Genomic DNA, 20,292 nt, shown 5'->3' on the forward strand with positions numbered 1-20,292 from the left:
TATATCTTTTCATGTATTTCCAGAGTGTGACTACTTCCTTTTGGCGTAATGTAATTGTACTTAACCCTTAAAGTCACCTATGTCACCCCAAAGTATTAACTTTTTTAATGTTTTCTGAGACCTAACTTTGTGTTGGTGACTTTTATGACTGCCGAAATTGACGTTAATTAGCGTCGGGTTCTATTTTACCTTTATTATGGGCATAGTAACATCTTGAGGCAGTGTTTCTGGCTGAAAACTTGACTTTAATATGCACCATTTACCAATAATATTGCAATTATTAACTGTTTTAATGTTTTCTGAGGCTGAACTTATGCCCAATTGACTGTCGGGTTGAGCGTCAGATAACAGGCTTTTTTAAGGTCGTCTGGAGCGTATTAACATCACGAGGCGGTGTTTCTCAAAACGGGACTTTAATATGCATTATTTAACTGTTTTAATGTTTTCTGGGGCTGAACTTTGTGTTGGTGACTTTTATGACTGCAGTTTCCTGGTCAGTGAATCTATATTTTCTTTCTTTAATTTCAAAGATGACGAAATCTAAAGATGGAGGGATCTGCCCCGTCTGCAGCAGGTCTTTTACAATGTTGGCCAAGCACATTCGAGGGAGGCACATGGTGACCAACCAACAATATGGCAGCCGGATTACAATACCCCCGGGACCCTGCCCCATGCCTGGCTGCAGGATGCTTGTCCTGCATGTGGCCAAGCATCTAAAGGGCCACAGGGACATCACCGGCCGAAGAAAGGACGAGGAGTTGGCCAAGCTGAAAAGGGCGACGGCCATTGCCGCCCTGGCTAGGCTGAGGGCCACCAACCCTCAGCCACCCATGGCCACCATCCTGGATGTGGAGGACCCCGGGGAGGGCTCCTCCACCTCCCAGCACCACGCATGCCTGAACCCTAATTGCAGGAAACACTGCGAAAGGATGGAAAAAATAATAAAACGCCTGCAAAGGCGTAATGCTGCCCTTAGGGTGAGTGAGTGAAAAATAAATAGCCAATATACAATCTATCCATAATCAATTTCTTGTAATAACTAAATCATTACATTGGCATTAATTTGCAGCCCTGTTTTCTCTTGCTGTTTGCTTTTCCCTCTGCAGCGCAAGTTGTAAACGTATGGGGAGCCCGAGCTGTCCACCTCATCAGATGAGGTGGAGGAAGTGGAGCCCGCTCGGCCCCCCCAGCAGCAGCAGCAGCAGCCCCCCCAGCAGCAGCAGCCGTCCTCATCTTCCTCGGAGGAAGATGAGCAGCCGCAGCAGCAGCCCCCCCAGCAGCAGCAGCCCCCAGAGCCCGCAACGCCCCAGCAGCCGGAGCGAACCGGACCTTCGTCGGCAAGAAGAAGGTTGCCTTTTACTCCCAGGCCGCCGCAGCCGTCTTCCTCCTCCTCCTCATCATCTTCCTCGGAGGAGGAAGATAAGCCTGCACCGCCCCGGCAGCAGCAGTCCAGGCCGCGCGGGACTGAAAAGAGGAAGCTGCCGTTGTCACCAGACGCCCCCGCTGAGGTGAGAAGATAACTAGTGTGATACAGTGCCGTAATCATTTAGCCGAAGGCCAAAGTACTCAATCATGTCAATCAATTATTGTTTTTCTCTCTTCAGTCCCCCTGGAAAAAACTGGGGAAAAGCAAACACCTTTCCCCAGAAGAGGAATCGGAGGAGGATGTGAGTGAGATGGATTAGTTCATCGATAATTTTGCAAATCTTGACCAAGTGTAGAACCGATGAGGCTATGTGGTCATGTAGCATTGGTGTTAACAACGTTTTGTTTTGTTCTTCTAGGATAAAAAGCCCAAGCTCGGCAAGGTGGCCCAAAAGGTACACAGGGCCATGGCCCCCTACTTCACCGGCAAGAGTAGGGGGTCAAAGCTCAGGAACATTGTGCTGGGCACCTCCATGGGTAAGAAAGAACACAGTGTATTTGTGCAGGTGTGTGGTGGAGTGTGTTCACGCTACATTTATCTTATCCATCCTTACAGATGCCTACGTCGAGGAGTATGGGCAGTTCATTTTCTGCCCCGAAGGCACCACAAAAATGCAGGAGAACGCAGTGTCTAAGATCAGCCGGGCCAAGGTATTTCTCAAATACCTCACGCTCGGCTGGTCTCAGGTCACATACTGGACGTGGGAGTTTTTATTTAACATCCCCCTCCTCAAGTGGTAAGTGCTGAACTTTGAAAGAAGAACCCTTACTGCCTTCTGTCTATGTGCACAACAGTGTTTTCTTTATCATTATTATGATTAATTAATATTATCATTTTCTGCATGGCCTCATGTGTCTCTCTTAATTTCTTCTTTCCACTACAGCTACCCTGCAGTCCTCCGGAAGACTGGCCTGGCCCCCACCACCATCATCCTATATGTGGGCCAGGCCATCTCCTTTGTGGAGTATTTTAGGGCCACGCCGCCAAAGCACTCCCGGATCACCGGTGGGCAGTTGGTGGTGGTGATCCGGGAGCTGCGGAAGCTTTTGAAAGACCTGAACCGCACGGTCCTTGGCCACCAGGCCCTGATCAAGCAGGCCAAGGGCAAGAGGCTGGTGGCACGGGAGGACCTGGCCAGGTGTCAGGCGTTGGCCCGGGCCAAAATCCCCTCTCTGCTCGGTGAGTCCATAATGCCTCCCCCTCTTTCATGCGACTTTTTTTTTTCTTTTTCCTTTTTTTCGCAGTGCCATTAAAAACTTCAAATCTTATTGTTCTCTTCTCTCTTTAACTCTCGTTTCAGAGGACATCGAGAAGGCGGCCCCAAGGGACCCCAAGACGCGATACCGCTTTTTCGGGTACTTCGCCGCATACCTCACTTCCATCTATGGCCACCGGACGGGCGTGCTGACCCGGATGCGCGTCCGGGAGGTCCGGGAGGCCATAGGGGATGACACGACTGGTTACCTCATCAACGTGAGTGTCGTTATAGTCTCTTTGGATCTATTTCTCTCATTAAAAATGAGTAACAAATTGTTCTCTTTATTCTGGGGAACTTTTGTTGATATCTTTAACGTCGGTTAAAAGTCGGCTTCACAGCTGGATACCACTGACTGACCTCTCTGCTTTCTGTCATACTTTGTCTTCTGCAGGTAATGGAGCACAAGACGGTGCGAAAGTTCGGCACCGCCCAGATTTTCCTCGAGGCCGAGGAGTATGGGTGGTGCCGGACCTGGATACGCCTCCGCGCCAGGGCAGTGCCAACCAATGGCTTCTTTTTTTCGTCACTCGGCCGGGGGTAGGCCAAGGACATGGCCCGCTACTTCCGGGGGGCATGGGCGGAGATGGGCCTGAAGGGGGCCCCGTCCATAATGGACATAAGGACCGCTGTGTCCACTTTTGTGAGTATCAAAAACACCAAATACATTAATTCAATGTGCTTGTTTTTGTTTTTTATACTGACGCAAGCCTCGTTGTCTTTCACGCAGAACTTCGAGAGTAGCGACATGGAGGTAGCGAGGACACACAGGACCGGTTTTATGCTCTCCATCGCAACCTGAAAAGGGCCAAGAGCATCCGGGAGCTCTTTGTGTGCCTCGCTGTGGCAGACCCGGAACAGGCTGCTGCTGCTGCCGGGGCTGCTGCTGCTGCCACCGAGCAGCCCAGGGAGGAAAGCAAAGTAAGTTGAAACCATGTCATCGCTATCACACCGTAATACACATTCACTGTGCTAATTTTGTTTATGTTCTTCATTCTGAAGGGAACACCGAGGAAGATGCTCGCCGCCATCAATATGTTGGCCCAAAAGGTGAAGAGGAAGGTCGGCCTGTCCCCCAGCAAGCCGAAGCGTAGACCCGTGGTCCTCCTCAAAAAACTTTTAATTTGTGTGTTCATTTGTGTGTGTTTTCTATGTAAAAAAACAAGCAAAAAAAAAAGAGTTCAGAAGTTCGGCAGTTTTTGCCATTTGTGTGTGTTGGTATTTAAAAAAACAATATTTCATGTGTGTGCGTGTGTTTTCTAATGTTTAATAAATGTGTTGTATATCTTTATCAGAGTGTGTAGTTTTTTATCTTTCACTCATCCGGAAGCGACACCCAAAAAACACCCGAAAAGCACAAAGTTCAAGGTGTACCCAAAAAGTACAGAAAGGCGCCCCAAAATGAAGGATTCAGAATGGGAACCCTAGGTGAAAACGGGGACCCTGATTAGAGTTCAGCGTGCACCCGAAAAGTACAGAAAGGTGTCCCCATCCCCCACCCCCAGTTCAGGGGGTGGGGGATGGGCGGTGAGCCTTTTTTTTTTTTTTTTTTTCCTTCTTGTTTTTCGCATTTCCTTTGCACTTAAAGCGTCTGATCCTGATGGGCCCTTTAAAAGTGCCCCAAATGAATCCTTACATGACGGCTGACCTCGGACCCTCCCAAGCACGCACGGGTCTGAAACTCGGCACGGCGATCGTGGCCGACGTCCCGATACGCATACTGAAATTCAGCCTCCTGCGTCAAAAGCGTTGATGAGTAATCAGGAGTAAGCCCTGAAATGACTCTTTTCAGTTGGGAACCCCTCCTGAAAAAAGTGTTTTTGGCCGCCGCGCGGCGACCCTTGACCCGGGGGGCACCAAACTCGGCACAGTCAATGTACCCTGTGTCCCGATAACCCTGCTGAAATATCAGCCTCCTGCGTCAAAGCGTTGATGAGTAATCAGGAGATATGGCCCTGAAATGACTCGTTTTCAGATGGGAACCCCTCACGAAAAAGTGTCTTTTTTGCCGCCTTTGACCCTAGGGGCCCAGATTCGGAACAGAGGGTCCCCGGGGACCCTGAACAAGAACCGGCGGAAAAACCCACAAGTCCAGTGGAATTTTTTTCGCCCCGTCTCGAGTCCTGAGAATCGGGGTCCTGTCTGGCTTATGCAGTCGCACACCCTCTGACCTGCGTGGAGGAGTTGGAGGACATGTACTTCTACAAGTCGCACGGGTCTGAAATTTTAGTATGTTGTTCGGGGGCGCCAGACGAGCGGATAGACGTCAGTCCCGGCCCCGTCGGCCCAGTACTTTTCGATGGGCGGGGCCCGGAAAGCGTGCCGTTACGCGAATCCGCGCCCTCGCCGCGGCCACAGAAATGCACCGAACCACACGAAACTAGCTGTGCTTTTCTTCCCTGAGGCCTAGATCAGGCTCCCAGAGTCCCGAGTCTCTAGGCCTCAGCCAAAGCCAACTAGCTCTACGGTGATGCGATCGCGACGGGACCAAAAAGTCTCAGCAGAGGGCTCCACGGCATGCGACATAGTCGAATTTCAGCCTCCCGACTTAAAGCGTCGACGGGTCGAACCCCGAGAGGTTGTTCTCAAAGCCTGCACTACTAGGCCTCGCCGGGTGCAGAACGGCTGACCTCTGACCCTTCCGATGCGCGTGCGGGTCCGAGACCCGGCGGGGCGATCGTGGCGGACGTCCCGATACGCATACCGAAATTTCGCCCCCCTTCGTCAAAGCCTCGATGAGTTATTAACGGAACGTGTGTAAAAAAAAAAAAAAAAAGATAAAGTAATTCGACTTTTCAGAATAGGGGCCCTTGGGTAAGAATGGGAACCCTCGGTCCGAATGGGGCATCCTGACTCAGAACGGGCACCCCCTGCGGGAGCGGGGACTCCCCTGCCGGAACGGGGACTCCCCTGCTACACCTGGTGGACCCTCTCGGTAGCGAGGGTGCCCCTTCGGCATAGGCGGGTGCCCTACCCGAACGTGGGGTGACAGAGTAAATTCGCCCGATTTTTCCCTAGCTGTCCGAAGGGAAAGTCTTGGGTCAGAGGTCATGGAAAGATGTAAAGAACTTTGTGTGTAACACAATTGTCACTCTAAACACCAGATCTGCTTTGCATAAACTGAAGTAAGACTTCAATTTTGTGGTATTCAGTTTCTGTGCTCTGGTTGAGACACAACTTGTTACGCACATGTTAAATGAACATGTTATTTGTCAGTCCAGTTGGATTGTATTTGTGGAATATGTCACATGTTGACACTTTGTTCTAATGGGTACATTTAACATGTACTGTAGCTGCTCACCATTTGGACAGTAACATGACTAGTTAAGTCAGTACTCAGTACTGAGTTCATTACTGGTAATTTACAAGTACAAGGCTTTTTTTTATCATCAATTCGACTAAATACTGTACAGAGCAGCTCATAAGTTCATGAAGTTCATATAATACATTTTGTACTGTGAAATGGAGTGAATGGCATTTTTGCAGCTTTATTGGAAGTTTTACAATACTAATGTATATTACACTTTAGGACAGCAGTAATTACTAGTATAACTGCAGTAAATGTACAACTGTACTCTTGTACAGTAGTCTGATGGAATTTAATTTTAGGTATTCCAAGAATACCACATTTCAACACTAGGTGCCCCCCTGAATCCAGTTCCCACCTCAGCTTCTTTAAAAACACCAAGGAAAAAAAATTTATTCTAAAAGTTTTTCACCAATGGAGTGAGGACCTTTTCAAAGGGGGCGCTGTTAGGTCCGTTTCTGGTTCAACTAATTTAATAACTTTTTGTCTTTAGCTTGTAGTTATTCTTTGCTGCCTCTATGTTTTAGCACAGACAAATAATTTAATAATTAATTCTTACATGAGTAATATAATTAATAATGATTCTTGAACTTTTGAAAAGAATTGCACAGTAAGGTTAATAAATAGCCAACCCAGGACCACAAAATTCTACCCATCAGATTGTTCTCCAGCTTTTGTTCTTGCCTGTTGTCAATGACTTGATTCAGTGATGAAGAACTCTTGATTATTGTCTTTTTCCAGATTATTTCACGAATGCTCGTGCATCACTTGAAAAAGCACTACAGGGCAGCATTGATGAAACTGGGACGAGGGACCTACTGGATGTATTCGTTAAGAAGGGGCTACACTGCTTGCCGCCTAAAAGCAACTTCCGGCCACCATTGTAAAAATTGCACACAAGCTCTTCTTCAAGCGCAAAAAATCATCCGAACTGTTTCCACTCCGTTCTTCCAACAATGCTGTTCCAGAACTTAAATCAACGGACAGTATACCGCGGTCTACAAATCTCAAAGGCCAACAAACAGGAACGTGGCCAGATGATTAAGCCATCCTGTGAAAGCCTTACTCCCCAAGAGCAGCAGCCCTAACCACCTGCTCGGTAGTAAGAGCATGATCAAAGAAAGCTGCGAGACCATTCTTGCGGTTCTTGCACTGGATCCACTGTGCTGTGCGAACACACAATTGAACTCACCTTTAACAGACCTCTGGTTTGAGTCGTGAGGCCAGTTTGCACACACATGTGGAGCATGTGCTGAATTGCGTTGCACCTACATCTCTTACCCTGAGTTTCGTCAACGGTTTGAACCATCTCCTGTGTGGTGACTGCTTTCACCTGGATATAGTGTAGTGAATGTTACAGTTTTTTTTTTCTTTCTCTTTTACCAGTTTCAGGTTCTTGCTGTTTTGTTATTCTTCTTATTTTATGTAAAAAAGGAAACAAACTGTTGAAAGAAGTCCAGCTCCAGTTACAGTTAACTCCGACTACAATAGTTAAATTTTTCTTTATCAGCCTATCTTATTCTTTTTTCAGGCTTAAGATGTTGCTTTAACCTATACTGTCAGCATAGCTTGCCTATATATCTTGAGTATATCTGATTTCGTTCAACAAAAACGTGAAAACTTTATATTTTAAAAAGTGGAAAGGTTGGGTCTTATAGCTGAACACCCCTTTTGTTTATACACAGTTACAACTGCAAAGGCTGTTTTTGTTGAAGCCATCATGTAGAAAAACATTATTTTAAAGTTACTGTCAGAGCATAGTATTGTTTGCTTCAGTTACTTTTCCTGCCTTATTTTGTATACTGTTGTGTCAATGCAAAAGTCTTAGTTCCTTGTTAGTTTTGTCTTCTTCCCCATGGAAAAAAAAAACATTACAACTTAAAATGGTAACATAAAGCATGGTGGACTGCAGAACATTTATGTAAATCACTGGATTCATGTATTCACTTGGATAGACTCAAAGAGTCCATCTCCCATATAGAGCCGATGTTATGTTCATTCCTTAAAATGCAGGTACACACCCATGCCTTTTTGATCATAAGCATCATCTGGAAGATGCAGCTTGTGACTCTACCATCAGAAAGTTGCATCTGTTGTCGATGTCGGGTCACCTGGCACCTGTTTGTCGAAATGTGCACTCATGCCGACACCCAAACTGCGATCGGCTCTGGTCCACTGGTGAAACCAAATTCATCACTCCCGTAGAGTTCTGGGAAACAGTACATGATTCGGGGCCGACCACTGGTTACCCTTTCATTCTTTGATGGGTCTGATGACATGTGCATCCCATCACTCAATGGTTTCATTTAATTCGTCCTGGAAAAGGTGTTTATTATATTACAGCTTAAGAAAACAACTGACAGTGATGAGCATTTTTTTTCCATGTTGGTCTTAGCGTAAGTTATGAGATGAGATGACTCAATTATTGATGAATGTTTACATCGGACTGAAGTTCTAAGACGAAATTTGGAAGTAAACTATTGGCACAGCAGAAAGTTAGGATGCCCCCCCAGCCTTTGTCACTGAGACTGTTGACAGCTATTTAACAAAATCTCCAATGGATGACAGTGGTTAGAACAGGGACAGCAACATGACGGGCCACGCAGGAAACATGCAGTATTGACATAGGCTACAGTGTAACCTGCTTGTTGGGGCTATTATGTAAAGAAGAATTTTTATGATTAAAAATAGGATTAACACAATATTATTGACAATTCTCGATTCCCTGAATTATGCCCATGAAGCAGCACTGAATTAGATTCTGTCCAAATATTTTACATGAACAAACCACGGTTTTCGGTCAGTACAGAGGGAGATGTAGAATTCATTGATTCTCTTTCTGAGGACGCCCCACCAACCTCTCTATCCTTGATTCGCTGTGCTTGCCCCTTCTTCAATGTACTTTCAATACCAGAGCCATCGTGGCTGTTTGACAGAGAAAACGTTGAACGTCTTCTGCACTTTAACATTCTCTGTGCCACGGATACCTCTGACAATCCGTGGACACCCACCGAAATCTCTGGGACGATTCCATGTAGTAGCCTCCAAGGGACTTTTGGATCACTGCTGGTGGTGGTATATGCATTCATCCAAATTATTTTTCGGGAAACCCATCAATGCAAGCCGTTAATGCCAGATTACCAAAAGGGTTTCAGTTTGTCGTATGAATCCAATGCCAAAATGAATGGGTCCTTTGCCAACCCCCCCCCCCCCCCCAAAATAGCTGGGCGATGGAGGCCGTTCTCCTTTCCTCTTAGTTCAACTCCTATTGGGTCAAGTTCTTAAGGATTAAGCGTATTGTTTCCTTCTATGATGTGTAGTCCATTCTTTTGCATTTTGTGTACATCCACCTGTAACCACAGAAAGCTGGGCCAGATGTTTGTAACTGTTCCTGAATGAAATTAACAACACGATCCAATTTGGAGTATCCCTTGCGTCGAAACAGACCCTGAAACTCAAAATTCGTTTAAGATGTCTTTCAGACAAGATATAACCCCATGGCGACTTGCAAGTAATGACAATGTCTTTGTAATGAAGCCCTAGATCCAACATAACGCCGACTAGTTCAGAACAGTCATGTTTGTATGGTTACCTAAAACAGTTACCTTCCGTTGGACAGTTACTGCAGTTGGTCGCTTTTGGTGCGCACTAGAAAGTTTCTGGTGCCCACTAAAACGTTTCTGGTGCGCCCGCGAAAGTTCCCGTGCGACGGGGAACAGTTTCTGGTGAGCACGGAAAGTTTCTGGTCGCGCACAAGAAAGTTTCTGGTGAGCACGAGAAAGTTTCTTGGTGCGCACGAGAAAGTTTCTGTGCGCACGAGAAGTTTCTGGTGGAGTGTGTTCACGTACATTATATATCCATCCTTACAGACGCCTACGTAAAGGAGTATGGTCCATTCATCTTCTGCCCGGAAGGCACCACAAAATGCAGGAGAACGCGGTGTTAGATCAGCGGGCCAAGGTATTTTCAATACCTCACGCTCGGCTGGTCTCAGGTCACATACTGGCTGTGGGAGTTTTTTATTTAAATCCCCCTCCTCAAGGGTAGTGCTGAACTTGAAAGAAGAATGCCTTACTGCTTCGTAGATGTGCACAACAGTGTTTTCTTTATCATTTATTATGATTAATTAAATTCTCATTTTCTGCATGGCCTCATGTGTCTCTCTTAATTTCTTCTTTCCACTACAAGCTACCCTGCAGTCCTCAGAAGGTTGGCCTGCCCCAACCACCATTTCATACTCTATGTGGGCCCGGCCCTCTCCCTTCGTGGAAATATTTCAGGGGCCCACGCCGCGAAGCACTCCGGATCACAGGGGGCAGTTGGTGGTGTTTGATCCGTGGTGCGGAAGCTCCTAAAGGACCTCCAAACAGAACTGTCCATTGGCCACCAGGGCCTCATCAAACCGGGCGAAGGGGCAGAAGCTCGTGCCTCGGAGGACCTGGGCCAGTTGCCAGGCGTTGGCCCGGGCCAAAATGCCATTCTGCTTGGGTGCGTCCCTAAAGCCTCGCCCTCTTTCATGCCCGACTTTTTTTCTTTTTTTTCAGTCCATTAAAAACAAAAAAAAAAAAAAAAAAAAAAAAAAAAAAAAAAAAAAAAAAAAAAAAAAAAAAAAAAAAAAAAACAAAAAAAAAAAAAAACAAAAAAAAAAAAAAAAAAAAACAAAAAAAAAACAAAAAACAAAAAAAAAAAAAAAAAAAAAAAATAACTCTCAAATCTTATTGTTCTCATTCTCTCTTTAACTCTCGCTCAGCAGGCATCGAGAAGGCGCCCCCCAGAGGACCGAAGCCCCGTTACAGGGTTCTTCGTGTACTGGCCGGCCGTAAACCTGTCCGCCATCTATGGCCACAGTCCGGGCGTGTGACACGGATGCGCGTTCAAGGAGGTCGCGGCGGCCCTCGGTGGCGACGACACGGTTACCTCATCAATGTGAGTATCGTTATAGTCTATTTGGATCTATTTCTCATTAAAATGAGTAACAAATTGTTCTCTTTATTCTGGGGAAAACTTTTGTTGATATCTTTACGTCGGTTAAAGTTGGCTTCCAGCTGGATACCACGACTGACCTTCTGCTTTCGTCATTACTTTGTCTTCTGCAGGTATGTGAGCACAAGCCGGTCCGAAAGTTCGGCACTGCCAGATATCCCTCGAGGCGAGGAGTATGGGTGGTGCCGGAACCTGGCTCCGCTCCGCGCCAGGACAGTCCCGACCAACGTGTACTTTTTTTCTTCCTCGGGCCGGGGGGAGGCAAAGGAATGGCCCGAATACTTCCGGGGGGCATGGGTCCGAGATGGGGGCTGAAGGGGGGCCCCGTCCCAAATGGACATACGGACCGCTGTGTTCCAATTTTGTGAGTATCAAAAACACAAAAGGCATTAATTCAATGCTGCTTTTTTTTGTTGTTGTTGTTTTTTCTACTGGAAAGATTCTATGCTTGCCTAAAAACTAATAACGAGCAAAGAGCATCCGGGAGCTCTTTGTGTGTCTGGCGTGAAAGAGCCGGAACAGGCTGCTGTGTGCTGCCGGGGTGCTGCTGCTGCCACCAACAGCCCCGGGAGGAAGAAAAGTATAAAGTAAGTTGAAACCCTGTCATGCTCTCACACGTTTTTATACACATTCACTGAGCTACTTTTGTTCATGTTCTTATTCTGAAGGGAACACCTAGCAAGAGGGTTGCCGCCATAACCAACATGGCTAAAAGAGTGAAGAGGAAGTCGGCCTGTCCCCCAACGCCGGCAACGTAGACCCGTGGTGGTTGCGAAAGAAAATTGTGAACAAAAAAAAACAAGTCAAAACAAAACAAAAAAAGTTCTGAAGTCTTTTGTTGTTTGTATTTTTAAAAAAAGACAAAAAAACTAGTTTTGAAGTTTTTGGTATTTTGTAGTTTGTTATTTAAAAAAAAAGACAAAAAACAAATAGTTCTGAAGTCTTTTGTAGTTTGTGTTTTTTTTTCTTTTAAAAAAAGAAAAAAAATTAGTCTGAGTCTTTTGGTTTTGTAGTTTGTATTTTTAAAAAAAGAAAAAAAACGAGTCCCTCTGAAGTATTTTGGTATTTTGTAGTTCGTATTAAATGAAAGAAAGACAAACAGAGTTCTGAAGTATTTTGGTATTTTGTAGTTCGCTATTAAAAAAAAAAGAAAGACAAAAAAAAAGAGTTTTCTGAAGTATTTTGGTATTTTGTAGTTGTATTTAAAAAAGCCAGAAAAAAAAGAGTCTGAACTTATTTTGTAGTTTGTATTTAAAAAAAAAGTGGAAAAAAAAGTTCTTGAAGTATTTTGTAGTTCGTATGTTTATTAAAAAAAAAGAAAGAAAAAACAAAGAGTTCTGAAGTAAAGTCTCTGGTATTTTGTAGTTCGTATTTACCAAAAAGAACGACAAAAGAGTTCTGAAGTATTTTGGTATTTGGTATTTTTTTTTTCTAAAAAAAACGAAAAAAAAAGCGTTTGAAGTATTTTGTCCGACCATCTATGGCCACAGGACGGGCGTGCTGAGCGGATTGCGTCAATGAGGTCCGGGCGGCCATAGGTGGCGACGACACGGGTTACCCATCAATGCTGAGTATCGTTATATTCTCTTTGGATCTATTTCTCTCATTAAAAATGAGTAACCAAATCTGTTCTCTTTATTCTGGGGAAACTTTGTTGATCTCTTACGTCGGTCTTCAAAGTTGGCTTCACAGCTGGAGACCACGACTTGACTCTCTGCTTTTGTCATATTGTCTTCTGCAGGTCATGGAGCCACAAGCCGGTCCGAAAGTTCGGCATGCCAAGCTAACCTCGCGGCCGCTGAGTATGGTTTGCCGCGAACCTGGCTCGCCTCCGCGGCCCAGGACAGTTCCCGACCAACGGGTATTTTTTTCTTCCCTCGGCCCGGGGGGGGGCCCAAGGACATGGCCCGCTTACTTCCGGGGGGATGGTCGAGATGGGGCTGAATGGGGCCCCGTCCATAATGGACCATACGGACCGCTGTGTCCACTTTGTTGAGTATCAAAAACACAAAAGACCTTAATCAATGTTGCTTTTTTTTTTGTTGTTGTTGTTTTTTTATACTGACAGATTCTTATGCTCTGCCTAAAAACCTCACCAACGAGCAACGAGCCTCCGGGCGCTCTTTGTGTGTCTGGCCGTGAAAGCGCCGGAACAGGCTCTGCTGCTGCTGCCGGGGCTGTTGCTGCTGCCCACCACCACAGCCCCGCGGAGGAAAGAAAGTAAGTTGAACCATGTCATCGCTATCACACCGTTTACTTAATACACATTCACTGAGCTAATTTGTTCATGCTTCTTTCCTTCTGAATGGGAACACCTGCACGCGGGTATGCCCGCCATAAACAAAATGGTAAAAGAGTGAAGAGGACGTCGCGTCTGTCCCCCAACGGCCGGAAACGTTAGACCCTTGGTGGTGCTGAAGAAATGTGAAAAAAAAAACAAAACAAACACAAAAAAACTTCTGAAGTATTGGTATTTTGTTGTTTGTATTTCTTTAAAAAAAGAACAAAAAAATAGTTCTGACGTATTTTGGTATTTGTAAGTTTGTTATTTAAAAAAAACAAGACAAAAAAAATAGTTCTGAAGTCCTTTGTAGTTTGTATTTTAAAAAAAGAAAACAAAAAAACGAGTTCTGACTTGGTCCTCCCCTCCTTTTCTTCCCCTTCTGAAGTATCTTTGTAGTTTTCGGTTTGTACTTTTTTTTTAAAAAAAGAAAACAAATATTTCTGAATTATTTTGTAGCTTTGTATTTTTTAAAAAAAGAAAAAAAAGAGTTCTGAAGTATTTTGGTATTTTTCGTTCGTATTAAAGAAACGAAAGACAAAAAAAAGAGTTCTGAAGTATTTGGTATTTGTAGTTCGTATTTAAAACAAAGAAAGACAAAAAAAACGAGTTCTTAAGTATTTGGTATTTTGTAGTTTGTATTTAAAAAGACAAGAAAAAAAAGAGTTCTGCAGTATTTTGTAGTTTTATTTAAAAAAAGAAAGAAAAAAACAAAAAGAGTTATGAAGTTCCTTCTGGTATTTGTTAGTTCTTATTTAAAAAAAAGAAAGAAAAAAGAGTTCTGCAATTATTTTGGTATTTTGTATTTTTTTTAAAAAAACGAAAAAAAATAGCTCTGAAGTATTTTGTATTTTGTCCGGCCATCTATGGCCACAGGCGGGCTGTGCGCGGTCTGCGGTCAAGGAGGTCGGGCGGCCCATAGGTGGCGACGAGGACTGGGGTACCTCCTCAATGTTTGCGTATCGTTATCGTCCTCTTTGGATCGATTTCTTCATTAAAAATGCGTAACAAAATGTTCTTTTATCTGGGGACCTTTTGTTGATATCTTCACGTCCGGTTACACGTTGGCTTCACAGTGGATACCACTGACTTTTACCTCTCTTCTTTCTGTTATTACTTGTCTTCTGCATGTCATGGAGCACACGGATGTCCGAACTGGGGACCCCCTGCGGTAAGTGGTGGAAATAAAAAAAAAAAAAAATCGGGAACCCCCTGCTCCCCTGGGGGCGGTTTCGGTTATGCCTTTTCCCCAAAGCGAAAAGGCGAGACAGGGGATACTTTCCCACCTTCCATACTGTCCTGAGGGAGAAGTCTACCGAGTCTGCGTAAGCCAAGTTTGTGCAGTACCGTTACGTCCCTGAAAGCACAAAAAGTGTTTATTTTTTTCTCAAGCTTTCAATTTTCACGTATTAAATACTCCAACTACGGAGTTGCGGAGGGATCTCCAAATGCCCGAAAGGCATCTTTCATATTTGTTTTTAAATCCCATATCTCTTAGTGATGTGATATATTTATTATATATAGAGAGGAGAGAGCAGGACAGCAAGAAGTTAAAGCAGTCTCCTCCGATTGTAGCCTCTTCTTTTTACCGTTAGTCCTGAAAGCACAAAATTATATTGGTTCATTTTCTTCTCAAGCTAATTTTCAAGTGATCTAAAAAAATCCAATACGCGGTTGCCGGGGGAGAAGTCTACAGAGTCTGCGTAGCCAAGTTTGTGCCGGATCTGCTCAGACAGAACTTTACGTGTCCGTGATTTTTCATCTCCCAATTCAAGAGCACACTGGTCACGTGAGACCAAGGTGGACCCCGCCGAAGGAGCATTGTAGCCAACCCATTTTTGTTTAACAAAAAAAAAAAATTTTTTTTAATGATGGTATTGTTTTACAGAACATCTAATCTATTTATTATATCTATATTATATATATATATATATATATTATTATCATATATATCATATATCTATATTTGCCCATTTTGGACCTCAATTTTCGTTTCTTTTTATATAGTCGAGATTTTTATTTCCTTCCTGTGTTGTCGTTGCTACGGAATGAATGACGCGATGCGATAAAAATTTACGGTATAAAAGGAAAGAAAGGAAACCAAACCACAAAACGGCAAACAAGAGTGTGTTTTGGCAACCCCCCCGAGGAGGCCACAAGGTTGATGTGTGTTGTGCGCTTTATGCTGAATTTAATTAAATTGATGATCTTTGTCGGAAAACCTGATGTTAACTTTGCCGCTGTTCATTTCTTGGTAAAATTGACACAGAAATGTAATTGTTTTGTTCTCTTTGTTTTGTTATTTCTCACGTTGGTTTACAGAGCTGATTTTGTTGGAAACAGCAAATACATATTAGAACCATCAGTCGCGTCTCTCACCATTTTTCGGAGGGTAATGCTAAACCATATAGTTGAATTCCTGGAATCACCACAAGCGAGAGTTGAGAGAGGTGTGGAAAAAGAAAATACCAACTGGGTTCAAAAACCATTGTTACTTTTTTTATCGGTTCGACGCTCCCAAGGAGAATCCTGACTTACCAAGCCGGGCGTTTTGAAGAAGTCTGTGTGCTTACTGACATAATATATATATAAAATCACAAACATTTATCATGAAAGGATTTTGGTAATAACACTTATTTAAATCTTTTTCCAACTCATTGCCTAAATCAGTTTAGCTCTTATCATTGCAAACGTTATCATATCTTTATTGACAACCCACCCACTAAATCATATTATGCCGGCTTTCCAAATCCTTTCCAAGCGTAGAGAGGCTAGGTTAGGTCCTGTTGTTTGGTACAACGCGCTGATGTTCAGAGAAGCCGATGAGCCAGGTACGTTTCAAAAGTATTTAATAAGATGAGATGATGATGTTCCCGTAATTACCCTGTGGTATTGTATTACAAACGCATTCCAAGCTAACGAAAAGCGTGGTCAACAAAAAAATCTATGGTACCTAACCTGCCTCTCTCCTCCCCTAGTGCAGGTCATTCAGCCCCTAATCTAAACCTTATGTCGAACTCATCTGCCTGGCACCCTGTGACCCAAAACCACACACATCAACGTGGCAACCAGACCATACTTAAATCAAACCCAGAATACGATCTAACAAAAACAATATATGGCTCCTTCACATTATGTTTATAGTTCTAATTTCCAAAGACAGGGCTAAAACCAAAGTCATTCAGACACACCAAGCACGGCACATATCAGGGAGTGTCAAAGAATCGCGAACATTATATTTTATTAAAAATGCGGCACCATTTTTTTTACTAAAATATAATTTATCCATTTTTTTATAATATTGTGACGCCACCGCTGCCATGGTGCTTTGTGCCAAACCAGCCCAGGTTCACTAGAGGGCGCTCATGACGGCTTGGTTTCTTTGAGAGCAGGTAGACACTTGTTTCAATCTTGACACCCTCGTTGGCAAAATGTACTGTCAAAAAAAGAGAAAGGTGGACACTGAGTGTCGGATCCTCCAGGAAAAATGGACTAATTCGTATTTTTTCACGGATATGAATGGAAACCTATGTGTTTGGTGTGCAGCAGGCAAGTGTCTGTGCTAAAGGATACAATCTAAACGCCACTACTAGAGCTGCATCGCACACAAAATACAGCAACAAAGGAGCTAGGAAGATAATTGTAACATCAACCATTGGGGTATGTTTTGTGTTATATTTTTCAATTTAATTTCACATTATGTTTATAAGTTCACACAAGAGTTGAATTTATTATGAATTATTATTTTTCCTGGTTAAATGGCGGTCAACTGCAGGGTTCCCACACATTTTTCATGAACAAATTTCAAGCACTTTTCAGCACCAGTTTTTCAATTTTTCCAGCACCTTTAAATAGGTAGGCCTACTAGTTGTGGGTTGCCATGATGGTCATGCGGTAAGCGCAGCGGTGCCACTGGTATGGCATAATAATTGGGTCTATATCATCTGCTCCTATTTAAGTGTCAAGCTAGTGTTGAAATAAAGTGTGGAACTGGTGAAGGACTGACATGTTTAAAGAATTCAAAATTAACTTTCCGGAAAACACGAAAAAAGGCCTTTGCGTGCACCACATATCCATATTGAATTTAATACAACCCTCTTTACCCAAGCAGGGAATGTCACTCTCAGTGTTTATCAACAAAACGATTCAATTTACAGAGGACAATAGATTTGATCAGTCAATCAAAAAATAAAGACTGTACAACTATGTATTTTTCAGAACATCGTTGTCTGGACTGCCCCAGTGCAAGCAAAAAAACCAGGACTTCATTTCACTTAACAGTACAAACGTCATATCTATAGTACTTTCTATTTTAACTTTAAATACAGTACGATTTTATGAAAGTATAAACTTATATCTATAAAAAAATATATACCGTTATATAGTCAGTCTAACTTGATTCCGATTACAATACAATGTATATAAAAAGGTAGAATTGCAGAGGATCTTTGTCGTTTTGCCCGATTCACACAAATTTCAAGCATTTCAAGGAACTTCACAAAAATTCAAAGGCATTTTCAAGGAATTCAAGCACCCATGGGAACCCTGAACTTGGCTTTGATTTCTGTCATTGATGTAACCTGGAACATTTCTTACATATTTGTTTTATTGTTCAAAGCTGTATTGTTAAAATAATAATAATAAAATCATGCCTTCCATGTCATCTGCTTGCTCTGCTATGAGCTCTGCTGTGAGATATGACAAACATTGTTTGAGCTTTTTTGCACGTTTTGTGAACTATTGTGATGTGTTACTGCACAACTTGAAATTGCACTTACTTTGAAAGCCTCAGGTTGTTACTTTTTATTTTATTGAAGAAAAAAATCTTTAAAAAAAAAAATGTTGTATTGCACTTGTTTTTAGCACATTTTTTTTATCTATATATTTTTTTAGATTTTCATATTTATGCAGTGATTTTTGTGCTCCGGCCCCCTTGAGCTCATATATAGTTGTATGCGGCCCCTGGATCAAAATTAGTTTGAAACCTTTGATCTAGGGCTGCACGATATGGCCTATAACCAATATCTCGATATTTTTAAGCTATATCACGATACACGATATATATTTCGATATTTTTATTTCTCCTGTAAATCACAATGAATGTTAAATTCAACCCTTTGATGCAAAAAATAACATCAGTATGATGATTCAAGTAGACCCTCCTTCTATTAGGGTTTTTGTTAATTTACATGCAAAAAGTGGAAAATCACAATCAAATTAATGAAGTATGCGAGACCCGCGATAAACTGTGTATAAAGGAAACAACAACGAACAGCTGACTTTGCTTGTAAAAGATTTATAAAGATTAAGATCTGTTCAGCAGTGTTCTACATTTTAATTTGATGCATATAGAAATTTTTTCCTTCAGAACAAATCAAAAGCCATTTTTGAGAGTTCCTTTGGAATGAAAATGGTTCGTGTTCCGAAGATACTTGCATATAAGAGGGAGGAGGAGATGCAAACACTCATTTCCCGGATGACCTCGAAGAGGAAGGACTGCCCTGTGGCCTTTTTGCAGTCATTGCTCTGTGTTTTCTCAGCTTCGTTTCACCGAGAGACAGATGAGAAGGCAAAGATTATTTTCATGTTACTGTTGATAATTATTTTGAAACAACTTAACTCTAAAACGTATGTCCCACAGACTTGAAGAAGTTAATCTGCCCTGCAGCGATTTAAAATCTGTTGCTTTTCTGAAACTGCATTGTTGTGGAAAAGGTGGTACCCCACGGGGTCACGAGGCTGCTCGATTATGGAAAAAAATCAATATCCACGATTATTTTTCAATTAATTGAAACTCAATGATTATTCAAACATTAATTTTGAGTTTTCAATGCATCAAAATAGTTTTTTTAATTGAAAATAAATTGTTGGCTACAAATATGGTATTTGCAGCTGTGGTTGCAATGTATAAAGCATTAAATCAAATAATATAAAATATAACTTTGATGGAACATAAAATAAGGCATAGAAAACCAATCTGATCAAAAAAAACTCGTGGATCCAGCTGGCTCTGGCAAATTCTCTTATTTAGAGAAAAATAAATTTAATAATAAGCATGCAATAAGGCACCTCCTAAACCCTCACCCTGACTGTATTATGGTTGCATTAAGTCTTAGCAAGAAATATCCAATGGGCAGCTGTTAGGCCCGTTTACACGTTACACAGGTAATTTAAAAACGGAGACATTGTCCCCGTCGTTTGTACCGATCTTTTACAAACAACGCAAACGGTGAATTCCTCGAAAATGAATCGAGTTTTATGCCAGCTGATGCGCCAAAAGTGCGACCAATGTTACCTTTTGCTATGAAGATGATCATGGAAGCAGCCGCCCATAGGCTTGCCGTAGTTATTATGGGCGCTCGATGGCGTATTTATGCGGGTTGATGAAACCTTTTTTGAAAACGATGCTATGTGCACGATATTTTTGGAAAACGGAGGGAGGGAAATATTCGTTCTCAACATACACGGCTATGTGTAAACGTTATTACCTAATGGCTTGTGCCTCTTCCGAACTTGTCGGATAAGGATTCCGCATTAAACACTGTGTCTGGTGATCGATGACTGAGTTTGTGTTGACGGTACTTGCTGGTTGTGCACATGGCTTTGTCTTTTGTTGTCTTATTATAATTCGTCGTAAGTGACTTTGTGCTTGGTTTGAGGATGCTTGAATAAATTTTGTAGTGTTAACAAGAGGAGCGGCTATTACCTTGTAAGCAAATCTTGCACATTAGTTCTGCTGGCTTCTCGTTATATTCTTCTCATCACTTTCAATCTGCACATCACTGTTTTTTGAACAGCAAACGACACCCCGACTCACTCTTCAAGCTGCGTGAGGAGTAATGGCTATCTGTTTAGTCAGCGGGGCGGCGTGAGAAATGGATTTGATGTGCGCCATGTGTGTCTCTCAGACAAGTTGTGTAATGAAAAGTGGAAAATAAATTCGTTTAAAACTCGATTATATGATTTTCGAGATCAGTTTGCCAACAAAAATCGAAACATGATTAGCAAAATGTCAAATATTGCCACAGCCCTAGTAACAC

General features: G+C 42.8%; 1 protein-coding gene across 7 annotated transcripts; it reads left to right on the forward strand.

Annotated features, from left to right (window-relative positions):
* Positions 1-857: 857 nt before the first annotated feature.
* Positions 858-4,226, forward strand: LOC113745013 (uncharacterized). Of its 7 annotated transcripts, XM_027276390.1 has the most exons (10): positions 858-977; positions 1,107-1,508; positions 1,605-1,667; positions 1,785-2,162; positions 2,310-2,605; positions 2,727-2,899; positions 3,076-3,171; positions 3,215-3,324; positions 3,412-3,602; positions 3,684-4,226. In XM_027276390.1, the coding sequence occupies exons 1-8, from the start codon at positions 964-966 to the stop codon at positions 3,275-3,277; spliced, it is 1,485 nt and encodes a 494-aa protein (XP_027132191.1). In that variant the 5' UTR covers positions 858-963; the 3' UTR covers positions 3,278-3,324; positions 3,412-3,602; positions 3,684-4,226. The 7 variants fall into 7 exon arrangements, with proteins under 7 accessions (XP_027132191.1, XP_027132190.1, XP_027132193.1 ...); XM_027276389.1 differs by having other exon boundaries at positions 3,215-3,602; XM_027276392.1 differs by having other exon boundaries at positions 3,076-3,602.
* Positions 4,227-20,292: the final 16,066 nt, after the last annotated feature.

This window comes from Larimichthys crocea, unplaced genomic scaffold (assembly GCF_000972845.2).
Source record: "Larimichthys crocea isolate SSNF unplaced genomic scaffold, L_crocea_2.0 scaffold374, whole genome shotgun sequence".
In the NCBI taxonomy this organism is placed as follows: Eukaryota; Metazoa; Chordata; class Actinopteri; family Sciaenidae; genus Larimichthys; species Larimichthys crocea.